We start from the raw sequence: 20040 nt of genomic DNA, 5'->3' as shown, positions 1-20040 counted from the left end.
CAGGAAATATGCACCGTATCCCCTATAGTTCATTGCTACAATACAGAGACAGTCCAAGCTGCAATTACTGTCAACCAGGATGAGGAAAACCAGAATCTGTTTAGGTAGCAGCCAAGAATAACCCTGCAACCCCTTTCCTAACCCTCTCCAAGGCTGCTCTGTTATTGAGATGGCCAACCTGGGACCTAGGAGATTAGTTTGGAAAGTTCCAGAAATTCTAATCAATTGAACTAAGAGTCCCTACAGGCCTTCCTGGACACTAGTCTTTGCTACAATTCATTCCTTTAAAATTGGCATAAGGTTGAATTTGGCTTTTTGTTAAAACCTACTGTCTCTTATAATAAAAGAACAAAAATCTCGTTTTAAAAAGCTAATTAAAAAAAATAATGTTAATGAACAGCCTGTAATACTCACCTCATAGCCAAATGTGAGGGCCATAACAGTGATGATAAAACCAAAAAATGCTTCTAGCTTTTGTAAACCTGAAGAGGAAAATGTAGCAGTGAGTTCACAGAAGGCAGATTTCCCTGTAAATAACGATGGAAAGCAGCTCCTCTGACTGACCCCTCCATTCCCATGCTCCTTACCATAGTTGTCCAAAAAGAGAAATGCAAATGTATCTGCAATGGTGATGAGAACTCCACCCCATAGTGGAATCCTAGGTCAGAGATGAAAAACAGAGATTTAAGGGAAGGAAAGAAACATTGAGAATGACCCTCTTCCCAACAGTTCTCCAGATATGACACTTGGAGGAACAAGGACTTGGGAAAATGAATCCATGGTAAGCAGGCCAGGCCTTGGGTAGTTTAGGATCACAGCACTAAATGAAACAATTTGTTGTTGCTGTTCAGTCATCAAGTCGTATTCAACTCTTTGAGATCCCATGGACTGCAGCACGCCAGGCTTCCCTGTGCCTCACCATCTCATCTCCCAGAGTTTGCCCAAGTTCACGCCTATTGAATCAGTGATGCCATCCAACCACGTCGTCCTCTGTCGCCCTCTTCTCCTTCTGCCATAAATCTTTCCCAGCATCAGGGTCTTTTACCAATGAGTCTAGCTATTTGCATCAGGTGGCCAAAGTATTAGAGCTCAGCCTCACCATCAGTCTTTCCAATGAGTCTTCAGGGTTGATTTCTTTAAGATTGGCTAGTTTGATCTCCTTGCTGTCTAAGGGACTCAAGAGTCTTCTCCAGCACCACAGTTAAAAAGCAGCAATTCTTCGGTGCTCAGCCTTCTTTTGGGTCCAGCTCTCACATCCGTACGTGACTACTGGAAAGACCATAGCCTTGACTATAGGGACCTCTGTCACTAAAGTAATGTCTTTGTTTTTTAACACACTGTCTAGGTTTGTCAAAGTGAAACAATACATTCATTCAAACTTTGTCCAGTATTTCAGACATTCAAGACACAAAACTGAAAAGCATTGGTCTTATCTCTCAATGACCTCACTTGGGATAAACTGACATACAAATTAATTATAATACACACTGCCACATACTGGATAACACAGGTATGTAATACCCAACATGAGAACATGAAAGATATAGAGCCTACGTCTGCCAGGAGAAAGGAAGGTAGTTTCAGAAAGGTTCTACAGAAAAAATAATACTTGAGTATATTGGAAATTGAATGATAATACTTGAGTATATTGGAAATTGAAAATTACTTGTGTTTTTCTTTTTATGTTGCTGCTTAGTCTCTAAGTCGTGTGCAACTCTTTTTCGACCCCATGGATTGAGGTCCACCAGACTCCTCTATCCATAGGCTATCCCAAGCAAGAATACTGGAGTGGGGTGCAATTTCCTTCAGCAGGAAATCTTCCCAATTGAGCGATCAAACTTGTACCTACTGCTTCACAGGCTGATTCTTTTCCACTAAGCCACCTGGGAAGGACTTTTGTTTTTATATTTGCTTTGAAATCTCACAAAACATTGATTACTTTCTAGAAGAAAAACCTCTCACCTTCCTGAAGACAAGAGATTGATGGCAATAGCTGAGCCAATAACTTCTTGCATATCTACACCAATGATAGCCAACTCCACCATCAGCCACAGAAGGATTCGTGGAACCTAAACATCAAACAGCAGAAAGATATGGTTCTAATTAATCATTTCTAAGAACTTCCCCCATAGTTTAGAATTCACATTTTGGCAGTGATCCATAAACAGTCCTTTATTAAACCTTAGGTCTAGAGATGAAGGACCAGAACTCAGCTTTGGCCCCTTGCTGGAGAGGGCCAGGCTGCTCTTTGTGGCAGAGCCTGTGAGTCAGGTCAGGGAAGCAGCTGATGCCAATTTCTTCTCCTTCTGTTTCACTTGACAGAAGAATGGAATTTCCATTCATTATTTCCACTTAAATTTTTTTGCCTAAAAACAATCCTAAAATTCTTAGGGGGAAATGAGGACGCTAAGATGGTCAAAATATTGTTCAGGAGAGAACAGAAATACTATAGAAAAAATATCTATCCTGACTATAGCTGAAGAGACAAAACAAACATGAAAAGGTTGGAGTCATCCTTAATATAATAATGCACAAGCAAGTTAAAAAAGATAGATACGCAAAAGGGACTCAGAGCAAAGTGTTGGAATTGGGTGTCCAATAACAAAATCTGCAAGATAATCTTATCAAATAATTAAACAGAAAGAAATTTAGTAGTGCCAGCTCACTGAGGCGGCGCGGGGAGGGGGGCGCAGGGAAACCACTTCCGCATACCTACTACTGAAAAAAGTCACAAAAAAACAACAGCTAAGATACATGAAGAAAGAGAAGCTAAACTAACTATAAATTACCAAGTTTTTTCTTTTTTTTGAGATGCATATAAAGACAAACAAAAAAAAGGCAGGTAAAGATACTCTCTCATAGCCAGGAAAGGAGATTAAACTTTAAGAAAAAACTGGAGGTAGATCCTTATCTGAAGATCAAGTCAGTTTAAAGCAATCTTCCAGACCCTGCGTCTATCCATTCCTGACTTAAGCAGGAACAAGAAAGATCCTAATATACAGAAAGAAACTATGGAGGACAGTGTAAACTCCAGGGTCAAGGTAAAATGAAAAATCATCATTAACAAATTCAAAGATCCTGCAACACATGCCTGTAGTAAAAGAAAAAAACTCACTTCAGATTGACAGAAAAGACAAACAAAAAAGAAAATATGAATAATGCAAAGTAATGGAGTAATATGGATAAATGAAAAAAAAGCTTTAGAGAACAACCCCTGCTTTGTGAACTGGGCCCTGCTTGGTGCCAAAAGCCATAGTAAAAGGTAAGTGTTTACTCACACAGAATTTTTCTATGGAAACTTTCTGGTAAATGTGATCACGTTAGATTTTGAAGGAGTGCAGAAACATGGTTTAGCAGCAAGAGAAGCTACAGAATTTCCCTTGGGACTGCCAGTCCTCAGGGCCACAGATCCCCTCTTCCTCCACTATTTCAGTATGGGGTGGGGGACAGGTGGCGGACAGCACAGGTTGCCAGACACACAGCTACCTATGAGTAACAGACAAACACTGCTTACCCTAGGATACTGACGGTAACACACTTCAGCAAGATGAAGCCCAGTGACCACTCCCAGCCTAGCTGCAAGCGTTTGGAGCAGGACCCCGATGATGGTGGCCAACAGAAGAACCCAGAGCAGCTAGAGAAGAACAAAATCCCACCATTACACTCATGAGATAACTGGAAGTTATGGTTTGGTTGGTTGGCAATGGGAATGGGAAACAGTACACTCAGGAAAGAGCCCCGTTTAGCAATCAAATGACCTGAGTTCTGTATCACATTCTGCACAGAACTTGCTAGGTCACCTTGCACCTTTCTGAGTCTTATTTTTTCCCATCTGCTGTTTCACTTTTGTTCAAGGAAACTACCTGGGTAAATAAAATTAAAAACCAACCAGATGACAAAATAAAATTTAAAAACAGATGGAAAAGTACTTTTCACCTAAGTGTCAGAGCCAATGAAGTATCAGCAGAGCCAATGAAGTATCAGCAGGTAGCCACCAAGGCTGATATCTAGCAGGCAGAGGAGAGGAAAAGGCTGTGGTGTGCTGTGTGTGTTTAAAAAGGAAAGAGGAAGGACTCCATGTTCACCTTAAATCCAGCCAGTGCTCCAGACTGCAAATCACATTCAATGTTTCCTGGATCCACAATGCTTGTAAGAAGTCCTGGTCCTGTGAAGACCCAGAGTTTACGAAAGCTAAAACAAGAGTACTGTACGAGAGAGGAAAACAAAGCAAAATGATTATCACCTTCAGGGGGAGAATGGATGTACACGCATATGTATGGCTGACTCCCTTTGCTGTCCACCTGAAACTATCACAACATTGTTAATTGACTATAGTCCAATACAGAATAAAAAGTGAAAAAAAAATAATAATAATAATGAAGTGTCTCTTGGAGAAATAAATTATCACCTCCAAACTCCAAAAATAATTTATTTTATCACATACGCAGCAGCAATATCAGTTTCATAAACAAAGGATTTTGGAAGTTGGACATGAGTGTGTCCAAGTTTAACTGCCATCTTATCTCCTGCTTATCAATAAGCTGGTCAACTCTCTGTCCAAATAAAGAGTCCAACCCTTCTCTTACTTGCCCTTTCCAACAGCCTTTCATTCTAAAACCCCAGCAATAATATCAGTACTATCCAAATGGGACAAAAGGCACGGTAAAAAAGGGAACCTGAAATTCATGATTTCTGGGTCAAACAATACTTACTAGTACAACTTAGTAACTGTTTTTCAAGGACCTTAGTTTCCTTAACAGTTTCTGTTTACTCTGACTACAAAAATTCAGTCTTCAGAGATTGCCTGCTAGAACTGACTTTGAGGTTGTTGATTTTGAGTTGTCCAGCAGACTTTGAATTCATAGGTTTTCCCCAGATAATGTTTGCCTCCAAGGACCTGTCACTAACCTCCTCAGGAACGGCATGATTCTCATCCAGGTAGGTGGTGCAGGGCTCCTCTGAGAGCCCCCCGGGGTACTGCGGAATTGAGGAGTTACTGTAGGCAGGGTTGATGGCACCAAGACTGGCAGAGTCCCCATGGTCTCCAAAAGCATTTTCTGAATTAACAGATTTGAGAAGAAATGAGTTAAAATTAACAAAGTACTCTAATAATCATCTTACAAATACTGAAATTAAATCTTTTAATACCTAAACATGTAAGACTGATCGGACTCTATCTCAATTTATTTTTATTTATATTGTTAATAAATTAAGTTTTGAATACGCAATACATTCACATGGCTGAAAATTTGAGAAACAGAAAAATGGTTATGGTGATACAGCTCCCTCTCAGCCCTCTTCCCCGGTCACTCAGCTCTACATCAGTTTTCAATATTAATCTCACAAATAGTTTCCCCCTACACTTTATTGCCATTTGCCAATTTTTAGAATCATCTCATTTTCTTCTAAAATCACTGATGTCTAGGGCTCAATATATAACATCCCCAGACTAGCCTCACTGATAACCTAAAATCTTACCTTTTAGAGGGAAATAGTCAGGCTATTGGGACACTCCCCTCTCCACCCCCCATCGTTATTGGTAGGATTTACTCAAAGAATTTTCTCAAAGGATTACTCAAAATCCTTGGACATTACATCTCCATCAGGCTTCCCCCAAAATTGGTAACTTGCAAAATCCTGCCACATTTTGGGCTAAAATCTGAAGCTGCAGGGAAACCAGCAAGCAGGAACCCTTTGCCATCTCACTAAGACTTGCAGTGAAAAGCTTGGAGAGGGGGAAGTATCATCCTCGTGACAGAAGAACGGCTCATCGCAGACTAATCATCAGTGTTTCCCTTCCTCCTGCATTCTGCTGCTAATTTTAAATGCAGGGAGACAGAGGGTCTGGGAGAAAAGGGCTAACCAACAAGAAAGTTAGGAAACTCAGTGTGTGTAGCCATCAAATGGTTATTTTTAACCACAAAGCTCTAATCTCAGGGTTTCCAAGATACCTTTGCAGCTTGCTTTCTATAGGGAACTGACCCACTTCACCTTAAGTGTTACTGAACTGAGGAGGAAATTTACAGAAAAGGAATGGAAATTCTAAAGGAGAAATTTAGAAATCAGGAAGGATTAGTCAAAGCACAGTCTCATTAAATACTCTATAAGGCGTTAGTTCAGTATTTTCCTGCTGCATTCTCATCTGAAGCAGCCTAAGCACCCTAGAGGTTTTTATGCCAGGCTGCAAGTTAGACTGCCTTTACAAGTACTGAAAATGTTAGTCACTCAGTCGTGTCTGACTTTCTGTGACCCCATGGACTGTAGCATGCCAGGCTCCTCTGCCCATGGAACTCTCCAAGCAAGAATGCTGGAGTGGGCTGCCATTTCCTTCTCCAGGGGATCTTCCCAAGCCAGGGATCGAACCCAGGTCTCCCATACTGCAGGCAGATTCTTTACCATCTGAGCCACCAGGGAAGCCCTAGCTAAGCACTACTGCTATAAGAAACCAGACTTGAAGCTAATCTTAGCTCATCTCAGAACTGGAAATAAATTATGAGGGAGGTCTCTGTGATTATAAATCCATTTCATTTACAGCCTGTCACCAGGTGGTGACCCCTGAATGGAGCAGGTCTCCATATTGTTGGTTGGGGGACAATGGTGCTTTAGTCCGACTCTTGCAACCCCATGGAGCCCACCAGGCTCCTCTGTCCATGGATTTCCCAGGAAAGAATACTAGAGTGGGTTGCCATTTCCTTCTCCAGGGCATCTTCCCAACCCAGGAATCGAACCTGGGTCTCCTGCGTTGCAGGCGGACTCCTGCACTGCGGATTCTTTACCAACTGAGCTACAGGGAAGTCCTGGGGGACAGGAAATGCACACAATTTTTGATGGAACAGAGGACAAGGACAATATGGTAAATTTGTTACTGGCTTAAGCCTAATTCCAAACAAAAATGAGTCAATAGCACAAAGCAGTAAATTACCATCTGGAACAGGTATCTGAAGAGAAGATGCACGACCCAATACTATGGAGGATGCCTGAGTGTCTGAGTTCATAGAATAGGATTCTGGAAAGGAGAGAAGAGAGGGAGAGGAATTAGCAAGAACAAATAAAAACAAGTTCAAAACAAGCATTCTGTGACTCTGTATGACTGAATCCTTACTATATGAAATGAATAATTGTTCTACTGAATTAGATAACCTTGAAAATAATCGCAGTTTTCAGAATATGATTAAGAGATGTTTAATAGAAAAAATGTAAAAGTCTCAATCATGTTTTTGGTAGCAAGAATTCAAAACCAAACTGAAGTAAAAAGTATTTCAGGGAAGTGGGCAAACAGGTTTTAATCAGCATCCACAGAGAGGCCCGCAGGCAATCACTCAGTCTCTGCCTTTGCCTCCAGATTGATCCAAATATTTAAAAGACTGACTTCCCCTCATTTTGATGGGTTTTTAAGGATAGAATCTAGAACTCTTTTTGATCCAACAAACAACTCAAGTGAGCTCAAGTTTCAATTTTCTCAGAAGCTGGTGGTGGGGGTAGGGGTGTGGCGAGGTATCTTCTGGAGTGTAAAACATAGCACCTCATGCTAATTTAGAAAACATAGGAACTTCCCTGCCAAAAAATAAATTAATTAAATAAAATAAAATAGAAGTGTCCAAAAGTGTTAAGAGCAGTTATTTTTAAAAGATTATTATTAATATTGTTATTATTATTAAAAGCTTCTAATTTCTGACCTACTCATTAGGAACCAATTCAATTAACAGATTATTTTTGTTGTGATGACTGATATCCTGTTTCAGAAGGCACAGAAGTCTTCAATACAATTGAGGAAAATTCTTCTTCACGACAGGTCTTTAAAGCTTACCTTTAAAAAGTAAACCATTGAGATAGTAGTGTGCTTTTTCTCCAAGTATGGAGTGTGAAAAGGTGCTTGTAAAATAATTTTAAACAAAAGTATCTCAAGACAAAATTTTTAATAAATTAAAATTTAAATAAATTACTTACGGAGCTAATAAAACACAGTAAGTCTGATCTTTTCTGTGAAATCTCTGTCCAAGAGAGAAAATGGATTCTAGATTCCAATTTCTTTTTTTTTGCTACACCATGCAGCTTGTAGGATCTTAGTTCCCAGAACAAGGATGGAACCCCCGCCTGACAGTGAAAGCACTGAATCTTAACCACTGGGCCAACAGGGAACTCCCTAGATTCCAACTTTCTCATCAGAACATTGAGTCAGATTTCACAAAATTATATGCGTGTCCATTATTTGTTTTTATACCTTATTCAAGATTCCACACTGTATTTAACTGCCTTGAGCAGCTTCAGCTTCATGCAACAAATCTTGGCAAACAGTTTTTTTCATTTTTATTCTATTACAAATATTTTCTAATTTTCCTTGTTAAGGCTTCTCAGGTACACCCATCATTTAAAAGTGGATGTTTAATTTCCAAATACATGGGATTCTGTTTAAAGTATCTTTAATATTAATTTTTTATTTCGATACTAATTTCTCATTTAAATGTTTTTTTCTCTGCGATTACCTCCTCTGTTTTTTTCAGTCTAACTTTATTGAGACTTCCAATGGCTAAGTCGAAGATCTCTCTTGGTAAATGTCACACTGCACTTGAAAATATGTGGATTATTTGCAAATATCTTTCGATATTGATTTCTAACATGATTCCACAGTGATAAGAGAACAGACTCTGTATGATTTTAATACCTTTAGATCATGAAATTTTTGCACATTGCTTTATGTTCCTGGATATGTTTCAATGTCTTCTAGTTTACAGTCTATGGGAACATGAATAGAATTTGTATCCTACTGTTGTGCGAAAATTATATAAATCTTAATTATCTTGAATTGCTTTACAGTGCTTTTCAGGTCTACTGTATCCTTCTACTTTTCTATATATTCATTCTATTAATTGGGAGACTTTGATATTGAAACTCCAGCAAAAAATCTTAATTCATCTAGTAAAAAAAAATAATTGAATTTACACCACATGTACTTCAGTCAAATCAGGCCAGCATATTATGCACTAAACGATGTTCTTTTTTGTAAACTCAAAGTTTCTCATTTTGCGATTAGGTCCCAATTCTGCTACCTATATAAACAGCAGCTTTTTGGAAAGAGAGAACCTCAAGACAGAAGTCTTTCATTAGAGCCTTCCAGATAGTAGCAAGAGAACCTGAGAGAAACTTTTGAAAGTGAAAGTGAAGTCGCTCAGTCGTGTCCGACTCTTTGAGACCCCATGGACTGTTGCCCACTCAGGCTCCTCAGTCCATGAAATTTTCCAAGCAAGAGTACTGGAGTGGGTTGCCATTTCCTTCTCCAGGGATCCTCCCAACCCAGGGATTGAACCCGGGTCTCCCGCACTCCATCAGGGAAGCCCTAAAACTTTTAAGCTCACATAAAGAGCCTAAGTCTGTCAACAGACATTTCTGTTTACATACACAATAAGGAAATAGGGATAAAGGTATCTTTGATTTCACAGCTCCCACCCAAGCTCTTAGCATTAAAAGTCAAATATTACAAAAGATGCTGCTGTGTAACCTCTTAACCGTCACTTCACTGAGTCAAAACTGAACCAAGGACTTCCCTGATGGTCCAGTGGTTTGAAGAGTCCACTTTCCAACACAGGGGATGCAGGTTTGATCCCCAGTTGGGGAACTAAGATCCCACATGCAGAGAGGCAACTACTGAGCCAGCACCACAGAGACAAGCCAGGGCATCACAGCAGAGACTCGAAGCAGTCAAATAAATAAACAAAATAAGTAAACGTTTAAATAGAAAAAAATCAACCAAAGCTGCTTAGTATCTCTGTGTACATTCCAAGGGGTCACTGCTGATTTTCTAACGGTAGAGTAAGATTTACGTACAGCTTCCCCATTAACTAACAAGAAGTGCAGCCAGGCAGCCCAAAAATTCTCCACCCAAGCCACCCCGAAAACCGGAGGAACCAAGTATGCTGCAATCATGGTCATTTGGGCATTGACTTAAAAAAAAAAAAAAACTGGCTTAGGCCAAGACTATAAATGAAATATTATCCAATAAAAAACTAAACAGTCAAAGAAGTTTTCATTTACCCAACATAGCTATCATGGACAGACCCAGTACTGCATAGCTATAGTTTCCCATCTCAATGATAAAATAAACTCTGGCAGAAAGTCTTTTGTCGCAGGTAATCATACAATACCCTCAGGTAATGAATGACAAGGATGAAAAACAGGCCTAACGGTTTACGGGCAATAGGTTCAGGGGATCAGAATTCCTTTATTGTGGAATCTTTTAGGGGAAAGAAGGCACTCACAGGTAATAATAACAAAAATTCCTACATGCTAGGAAATGTTCTGAGCACTTTGCGTATTAATTCAATACTATCAGCTCTTTAAGACTGATATTCTCAATCCCTATTTTAAGTATGTGGAAAGAAAGAAACAAAGAGGCTAAGAATTTTGCTCAAAGGTTTACAGAGCCAAGACTAGTTGGGGTTCAGATTCCACAGGAATCAAGGGAGAAACACAAGGTCCCCTAGTTGCAGCAATATTCACTAGAACTATGGCTAGCAAAAGTTTCTGGAAACCTGTCTCCTCTTGCCTCGCATTCCATAGAATTTTTGCTTTTGATTTTCACTTTAAAGAGGTGTCACATTCCCTTAACTTCATAACAGTTCTTTTGAAAGCAGTCGACGGTATGAGAATATCTTTATACACAGGAAAACTCAAGTCCAGGTTACTCAACATCTCCTTCAATGATGCTCTTTGAAATAGTCTGATATATGAAGAGAATTGGGGGAAACCAATTGAAAACAAACAAGCAAAAAACAAAAGCAGAATATCCAAAAGTAAACATAGCTGTAACAGCAGGGACCTACGAAACCGAGCAGATGTCGAGCAGCCAGCCACCCTTCTCACACACGGAGTGCGACAACGCCGCTACAAAAGTTCCTGAGCCTGGAGGCAGCACAAACAGCCCTAAAACCGATCTACACACCAGGACTCAGCGGTCTGCCCAGGCCATTCACACGAAGAGGCGCTTCTTGGATGTCGCCTGTAGCAAAATGAATTCTTTTGCTGAAGTGCGGCGGCGGGAGACCCAGGGAGCGGACGGGGCACCAGGGCTCCGAAGATAAGGAGGAGGCCGAGGGGACCTTGCTCCGCGTCCGTCGGCCTCTCCCGTGGCGTGAAGCGGGGTTAGCAGACCTTCGACCACGGGTCCCCGGAGAGCGGCAGGTCCGCGCAGGGGTTCAGCCATTTTCTCTTTAGGTCTCTTCAGGCCGCGGCGGGGAAGGGGCGAGGCCCCTGCGACCTCTGGCCTTCGCTTCCCGCCCCCCGCTCCCGGCGCCGTCCTCTCGCTCTTCCTTTGAAGAATTCGGCTCCATTTGGAGCCCGCGTCCAGGCCCTCCCGGCCCGCGCCGCCCCTCGCAGCCCCGCCCGGCGCCCCGCCCGCCAAATACTGGCCGCGGCGCCTGCTCCCAGGCTGGCCCTCCAGCCGCCCGGAGCCCGGGGAAAGCGCGGCGCCCGCGTGACCTCTGACCTGGCCCGCTCCCCACCTTACCAGCTCCGCAACCACCTGACAATCGGTCCCCGCGCCAGCGGCTCCATATCCCTGGAGCCAGCGCCACGCTAGCCTACCCCCTACACGGCCTGCGGCTGACCCACAGGGTCGCAGCCGCACATTCCTATGGGCTGGACTCTCCATATTCGCCGTAGCGGCCAAGGCGCGTGGCAGGCTGACTTTGGATCCCGAGTCTCCGCCCACCCCTGGGCTCACTGGGGGCGGGGCCACGGAGGCCTGGGCGGGGGCTGTCTGCGGCTGAGCTAGTGCTGGAGCTGGACCAGCCCACACTGTGTTGTGGAGTCTCCCACCCCGCTAGCAACCTGCAGACGAGTAAGTTTCCTGCTGTAGTTCGCAGTGGCCTCGTTAGGCCCCGGAAGACAAGATCATTTCTTCTAAGACACGGCTCTGTGAGAGTTCCAGCTCCACCCTGCAAAGGGTAGCCACCTCTCGCCCTCAGAGCCACATCACAGTATCTGCTGCCCCACCAAGAGCGCCCCACACCTGGGAGAAACCGCGACGCGTCAGCTAGCACAGCCAGTTCGACTGCCTCAGGTGCCCTACTCCCGAGTCTCGGCAATGAATTGTCTTCCTCTCTCCTACTCGGCTGCCTCGCTTCTTCTCCCAAACTATTTTCCACCTACCCAAAAGCAGTCCCGCTCCATTCCCAGTTTCAATCGCACATCCCAGAATCTTTCTCTGAAGATAACGACCAGGCTAGTGGTGCTTCAGAAGGGAGAAAATAGTCTGACTAGCCACCCTAATTTTCTACAATGTCGTTTACAGCGACCAGAAACATTCTTAGACCCCTCTCTCTCCCGGCCCCCACATCGCTCCATAACCGCTTTCCTTAAAGGTAACCAAGCTTATCTAACCAAGTCATAGGGCTAGAGAAGAAAAGTATAAAACCCTCCAACATCTTTCTTCGTGTAAAAACTGCAAGGAGAAATTTTTATTAGTTGATAAAGGAGCCCAAGAGAAGAGGAAAGGAGAGTAAACTGCAAAAAGCAAAATCCAAATAAAATACAAAGTACAAGCAAATTCAGGGACCCAAAAAACTGGGCTGAGCATCATCAATCATCTGATACAAGCGGGTTTCTATACAGAATTTCTCCTAGAGAGAAAAGAAAATGCACAAATTAGTTCTGAGAATCTCTCTGCAACACATATGGGGAGTTTCAGAAAGGCTTAATGAAGTCCCTCCAGAACAGAACCTTTCCTTTGGGAACTTCTACTGCAACTAGAAAATAAAATGGCTGGAGCCATCCTTGTCATATTCCAGGTCTGCTCTGGTGGGTAGAGTCCCTGGGCTGTTATATATTTACTTGCTGGCTACTTACTTAGCTCACACTGTTGGGCTGCCTCCTTCTTACTCTGCTTCTTCATTGTGCAGGCTGGGTCTGACTTTCTCCAGTGCTGCTCCTGTTTCTTGCCTCTATATATGCAGAGGAGTGCACCTTCTCTTAGTTAGACAATGCCTCTTACGCTTCTCTGGGCAACACATTGTTAAAGATACCAGAGGAAATTTCAAGAAGCAAATAAATAACACTCTTAGAAGCATAATCAAATCTCATCTTTGACCTGCCCTGAAAAGAAAAATTTCATTTATCTGCCATTCCTGGATATTAATGAACAATTAATTGCATTTGAAAACTTTTATTCAAGATTTCATCTATGTCTCATTTCGCAGGAGCTAGAGTCACAGAACAGCATAGCATCACAAGACAAAGACGTCTTTATTCCAGGACTAGAAGTCATCCCACTACAACTGACCTATCTCTTTTCTCCTTGCTCTACAGCAGACAAGTTTCCTAAGGCAAAGCTGCCTTAGATTGGGTTGGGCTCAATGTATCTGCCTTCATGGGAAAATAGAAGAAAAAAAGAAATATGAAATCACCCAAGAACAAACCTGTTTAAGGAAAAGGCCCTGTTTTGGTTTGCTGCTGCTACTGCTGCTAAGTTGTTTCAGTCGTGTCCGACTCTGTGCGACCCCACACAGAGTGCCCCCCACAGACGGCAGCCCACCAGGCTCCCCCGTCCCTGGGATTCTCCAGGCAAGAACACTGGAGTGGGACGCCATTGCCTTCTCCAATGCATGAAAGTGAAAAGTGAAAGTGAAGTCACTCAGTAGTCTCCGACTCTTAGCGACTCCATGGACTGCAGCCCACCAGGCTCCTCCGTCCATGGGATTTTCCAGGCAAGAGTACTGGAGTGGGTTGCCGTTGCCTTCTCTGTATTTTAGTTTAGAACTCCCAAAATAGGAATGCATTTTACAAGGAGACTCTACCATAGCACCCCTGTCGCATTTACTCAGGAATTGCTCCCAATATACACACTCCAGTCTTGCCTACTGGGTCCCTACTATTCATTTATAGTAACTGACAACATTAATGGAATTCTTATTATGTATCAAACACTATATGTAAAATGTTATAAACAGGAATTAATCCTCACAATAAACTTGTGAGGCAAGAACTATGATCTTAATTTTGTATATCAGGAACCTAGGTCTGAGGGAGATTAAGTACTTTGCCTAAAGACCCACAACAAGTTAGTGATAGAGCCAGGCTTTGAATAAAGATTTGTTAGATCCAAGAACCAGCACCCCACTACCCTACCATAGTGCCTCCATCTAAAACAATTTCCTTCCATTCAAATCTCCAGCTTCAAAATGATCCTCTTTTATAAAATCCTATTCATGTAAATTCACTGAACATTTCACATTACCACAATAGCCAACTGATTTCTGTATAGATGCTAATATGTATCTGTATTGTATGTACTTTTTATTTGAATAGGAGACTTTTCCTTCCATGCTCACCTCCCATCCACTCTCTCAGTATTCTTTTTCAAGCTCTTGTTTTCCCTGAACTGCCTGAAATTAACTCCTCCTGTTTGTATCTGCTCAGAAGCTCAGTCCTGTCTGACTTTTTGCAAACCCATGGACTATATATAGCCCACGAAGCTCCACTGGTCTATGGGATTTACCAGACAAGAATACAAAGAGGTTTGCTATTTTATCCTCCAAGGGATCTTCCCGACCTAGGGATCTAACCTGCATCTCCTATGTCTCCTGCATTGGCAGGCGGATTCTTTACCAAGGAGCCACCTGGGAAGCTCCCCTAACTTCTCCCACCCCTCCCTTTTTGTTGGAGAACAGAAGAAACAAAAAGTGCCCATCAAAATGAAATGGCATCTTGAGACGGAAAAGAAAGACAGGCAGCTCCATATAATCATGTTTCAGTTTACTGTCAGCATTACTATGAACAAAGCTAGTGGAGGTGATAGAATTCCACCTGAGCTATTTCAAATCCTAAAAGTTGATGCTGTTAAACTTCGGCACTCAATATACCAGCAAATTTGGAAAACTCAGCAGTGGCCACAGGATGGGAAAAGGCCAGTTTTTATTCCAGTCCCAAAGAAGGGCAATGCCAAAGAGTGTTCAAACTGCCGCACAATTGCGTGCATTTCACATGCTAGCAAGATAATGCTCAAAATCTGTCAAGCTAGGCTTCAACAGTATGTGAATGAAAACTTCCAGATGTACAAGCTGGATTTAGAAAAGGCAGAGGAACCAGAAATTAAATTGCCAACATCCATTGATCATAGAGAAAGCAAGAGAACTCCAGAAAAAAAACTACTTCTGCTTCATTGACTATGATAAAGCCTTTGATTGTGCGGATCACAACAAACTGTGGAAAATTCTTCAAGTGATGGGAATACCAGACCACCTTTCCTGCCTCCTTCGAAATCTGTATGCAGGTCAAGAAGCAATAGTTAGAACCGGACATGGAACAACAGACTAGTTCCAAACTGGGAAAGGAGTACATCAAGGCTGTATATTGTCACCCTGCTTCTTTAACGTATATGCAGGCTATATCATGCAAAATGCCCAGCAGATGAAGCTCAAGCTGGAATCAAAATTTCCAGGAGAAGTATCAATAACCTCAAATGTGTAGATGACACCACCCTAATGGCAGAAAGTGAAGAGAAACAAAAGAGCCTCTTGATGAAGCTGAAAGAGGACAGCTATTAAAACTGGACATTAAAACAGCTACTAAAACAGCTAGTAAAAAGGACAGCTGGCTTAAAACTCAACATTCAAAAAACTAACATCATGACATCCTGTCCCATCATTTTATGGCACACAGATGGGGGAAATGTGGAAACAATGACAGAGTTTACTTTCCTGGGCTCCAAATTCACTATGAACAGTGACTGCAGCCATGAAATTAAAAGATGCTTGCTCCTTGGAAGAAAAGCTATGATGAACCAAGACAGTGTATTAAAAAGCACAGACATCACTTTGCTGACAAAAATCCATATGGTCAAAGCTACGGTTTTTCCAGTAGTCATGTATGGATGTGAGAGCTGGACCATAAAAAAGGGTGAGAGCCTAACAATTGATGCTTTAGAACTGTGGTGCTGTAGAGTCCCTTGGACAACAAGATCAAAGCAGTCAATCCTAAAGGAAATCAACCCTGAATATTCACTGGAAGGACTGATGCTGAAGCTGAAGCTCCAATACTGTGGCCACCTGATGGGAACAGCCGACTTACTGGAAAAGACTCTGATGCTGGGAAAGATTGAGGGCAGGAGGAGAAGGGAACAAGGGAGGATAAAATGGTTAGACATGAGTTTGAGCAAATTCCAGGAGATAATGAAAGACAAGGAAGCCTGGCATGTTGCAATTCATGGGGTTGCAAAGAATTAGACACTACTGAGTGGCTGAAAAACAACTTACAGAGTGAGATTGGACAATGGTCCAGAAGTATGGGTGACTGAATTCCACACCATCCAGGAGCCATTGGGACAATTATATTGTTAAAGCAGGGTATTAGATTAGGTGCTCAAAATAAGACCTGTGTTCCTAAGTCTAGATTTATGAGGAGTAACTACTTTCCTGGAATATGTCAGCAAAAGGGTGTCATTGTTTGAGGATCAGCAGAGCATGGGGGCTATAAGACCTTAAGGATTATTAAATGATACTTATTAACTACAAAGCTCTTGGTAACAGAGAAGTGATTCAACAGACAGTACAGTCCTGGGTCAGGTCAATGGAAAAACAAGAGGACCCATAGGGGCCCAAGATAGCATCAGTTATGCTAACAGTCATACACCTTCCTTACCTGAGAAACTCATTATTGTTGTTGTTTTTATTGTTACAACTACTAGTTTCATTACAATATCCATCTCTGTTGAAGCATTCCGGGACTCCTTCCTCCAGGCGGCATTATACATTCTGCCTGCTACCCAAATACTTCTTACTCTACCCTAGCACTAAATCATTCTGAATATACTTATTGAAAATCAACTACATACCAGACAGAAGATGGGTGGTATAGATACAACACAAATAAGATAAGCAGAATCCTTTCGTGGGTTAATGTTTTTGTGCTTTCTTCTTCCACTAAAAATGTGAGCTTCTCAATAGTGGCAGGTATCTTTGTATACCTGTAAAACAGAGCAGGAGCCTTACGTCCTTGATCCCTACCTCCTACCCAATGTCTTCTGCCTGCCTTTTGTCTGCAGAGAACTTTAGTCAAAGAATAAGTTTAATCCCAGAAGTGAGAAATGCAAAAACAACGGAAAACAGTCAAAGGACGCCTAATAATAATAATGTAGTCATTAAGCATAGTGAAGGACTTTTAATTCCTTCTCAAGGACTGTAGATAGTATTCTGAGCCATATCCTGTGAGCTGTCTTATAGATACTGAAACTCCAGGTGGAGAAGTTAACTACATGACGACCAGGTTGTACCCACAACATGAGCTGTGACAATTCCGAGAACTAGCCTTAAAGAAATGGGAACAAACAGACCTCGGAACTGAAGATTAACTATACCTAAAACAATCAAGAGACGCTGGTCAGACTACCAAATGACCAATTTGAAGATGACTGTCAGAGTGAACTGTGCTGTTTCTGTATGTAGTCCCCTCTTTCTGTCTATAAAATCTCTTACCTATTGGGATAGGGGGGGTCAACCTTTGGACAGACGAATACCCCTCAACTCCCAGTTGCCAGCATCTGAAATAAAGCATGCTTTTCTTTCCACCAACCTGGCTTGTTTATTGGCTTTGAGTTGTGAGCAGCCAGACCCCATGTCCTTCGGGAACACCTTGGGCTAACAAAGGCCAGATATATAGGAGGTGTTCCATAAATATATCATCCCATTTTTTAAATCTGTTGTGGCTGTCAGGCAATGAAGACTAATAATTAGACTATGTATGTTTATATTTATGTATATATTTCTAAAATTGAGTCTTTGTGTGTGTGCTCAGTCACTAAGTCATATCCGACTCTGTGTGACCCCATGGACTGTAGCCCACCAGCCTCCTCTGTCCATAGAATTTCCCAGGCAAGAATATTGGAGTGGATAGCCATTCCCTTCTCCAGGGGATCTTCCCATCCCAAGGGTCAAACCCACCTCTCCTATGTCTCTTGCATTGGCAAGTGGACTCTTTACCACTAAGCCAACTGGGAAGCCCCCTAACTCTTCCCTCCCCTCCCTCTTTGTTGGAGGACAGAGGGAACAAGAAGTGCCCATCAAACTGAGATGACATCTTGAGACAGGAAAGCAAGACAGGCAGCTCCATATAATCATGCTTCAGTTTATTATTAATACATGGTACTTACTCACAGGGTGGGATTGGGAGAAAAATAATCCAGAAGCTTGTACAACTGTACTCCACACAGCCAAGGGGCCAATGGGACAATTTTATTGTTAAACTAGGATATGGGGTAGGTGCTCAAAACAGGACATGCATTCCTAAGTCAAGATTTATTAATGGGTTACTAATATCATGGGCCAAGTGATTATCAAACAATACCTATGAACTACAAAGTACTTGGCAACAGAGAAGTGATTCAATGGACTGTACAGTCCTGGGTTGGGTCTGTGGAAAAACAAGAGGACCCCTAGGGGCCCAAGATAGTATCAGTTATGCTAACAGTCATACACCTTCCCTACCTGAGAAACTCATTATTGTTGTTGTTTTTATTGTTACTACTATTAGTTCCATTAAAATATCCCCCTCTGTTGAAGCATTCTGGGACCTCTTCCTCCAGGGAGCATTAGCCCTACATTCTGCCTGCTACCTGAATACTTCTTACTCTACCCTAGCACTAAATCATTCTGAATATACTTATTGAAAATCAACTACATACCAGGCAGAACCAACTTAGCGACTAAACTACCACTACCACCACCAGTCAGAAGATGGGTGGTACAGATACAACACAAATAAGATAAGCAGAATCCTTTAGTGGGTTAATGTTTTTGTGTTTTCTTCTCCCACTAAAATGTGAGCTTCTCATTAGGGGCAATTATCTTTGTACACCTGGTGCTAAAAAAGACCCAGTATATAGGAGGTGTTCCATAAACGTATCATCTCATTTTTAAAATGGCCGTCAGGCAATGAAGACTATTCATTAGAATATGTTTATATTAGCGACTGAACAACAACAACTGTTTATGTATATATTTCCAAAATTGAGTCTTTGGGTGTGTGCTCAGTTGCTAAGTCCTACCTGACTCTTTGCAAACCCATGGACTGTAGCCTGCCAGGCTCCTCTGTCCATGGGATTCTCCAGGTAAGAATACTGGAGTGGGTTGCCGTTTTCTCCTCTAGGGGTTATGACCCAGGGATCTTGACCCAGGGATCCAATCAGTGTCTCGGTCTTCTTTCCATCTCATCTGTTACCTCCCCACCATAGAAATCCTTCATTCCAGTTGAATTTCATATTCTCTTCATCCTAAACACATGCTGGGCTTGCCAGACCCTGCACCTTGGCTCCTACTGTTACTTCCACCTGCACTTCCAGTATTGAAATCCTGTCCATTTTTCAAGACGTAACTCAATGTCACACACCCCATAAACCCTTTTGTGATTCTCCCGGGATGTGAACATTAGCTTGGATGTGACTTTATATATTGTAGAGGACAGAGTAGCCTGGTGTGCTACAGTCCATTGGGTCTTCAAGAGTTGGACACAAAGACTTAACAAAACAGAAGCCATATTATAACAAATTCAATAAAGACTTTAAAATAGTCCACATCAAAAGAAATCTTTAAACAAACAACAAAAAATACAAAGTTCCTGCTCTCAGGGAACTTCTGTTGTGGGGGTGGGTGAAAATAATAAACAAATCACTAAGTATATATCAGGCAGTGATAAATTCTATTTTGGAAATAAACTTAAAGAGCACGGTAAGAAGCAGCTAGAGCCAGAGGAAGGAGATAAGGACTATTTTAGAGGGGCTGGTTAGGAAAGACCTCACTTTGAAGGATAAACCTGACTGAAGCGAGAGAGCAAGTCACAGGAATAGCTACCTAGACTAAAACTTCCAGGCAGAGAGAAAAGCAAGTGCAAGGACCCTGAGACACAGCCAATGCCTTCCTCCTGAGCAATGCATGTCCATTTAGTAACATATATATTCACATGTGTATGTGAACATATTAATCCTTTATTTTCTTACATTAGAATATTTGATAGTGATATTCTGAGAGAGAGATTAAACTGTAGAATGATTTAATATTG

General features: G+C 42.0%; 1 protein-coding gene across 22 annotated transcripts in view; it reads right to left on the bottom strand.

Annotated features, from left to right (window-relative positions):
* The window catches only part of LOC145546222 (natural resistance-associated macrophage protein 2-like), an 86794-nt gene that overhangs the window by 19195 nt on the left and 47559 nt on the right, over window positions 1–20040 (bottom strand). For 10 of the 22 annotated variants that reach the window (XR_014082664.1, XR_014082669.1, XR_014082668.1 and 7 more), the window contains exons 1-8: window positions 11501–11698; window positions 6923–7006; window positions 4909–5057; window positions 4086–4205; window positions 3515–3634; window positions 1963–2069; window positions 588–658; window positions 415–482 (exon numbers count right to left, since the gene is read on the bottom strand). Coding sequence is in view for 16 of the 22 variants with exons in the window: in XM_081592457.1 (XP_081448583.1) it covers window positions 415–482; window positions 588–658; window positions 1963–2069; window positions 3515–3634; window positions 4086–4205; window positions 4909–5057; window positions 6923–6995 (708 nt within the window). In the remaining 6 variants the exon portion in view is untranslated. Of the gene's footprint in view, window positions 1–414; window positions 483–587; window positions 659–1962; window positions 2070–3514; window positions 3635–4085; window positions 4206–4908; window positions 5058–6922; window positions 7007–10936; window positions 11699–12840; window positions 12887–20040 lie in introns of those variants that run through there. The other 12 variants (XR_014082666.1, XR_014082665.1, XR_014082667.1 and 9 more) reach the window with 4 other exon arrangements.

The sequence above is a fragment of the Giraffa tippelskirchi genome, chromosome 4 (assembly GCF_054371585.1).
Source record: "Giraffa tippelskirchi isolate mGirTip1 chromosome 4, T2T-mGirTip1v1.2.pri, whole genome shotgun sequence".
Taxonomy (NCBI): domain Eukaryota; kingdom Metazoa; phylum Chordata; class Mammalia; order Artiodactyla; family Giraffidae; genus Giraffa; species Giraffa tippelskirchi.
Note: the sequence above shows the minus strand (reverse complement) of the source record. Positions and strands in the feature narration are given on the sequence as shown.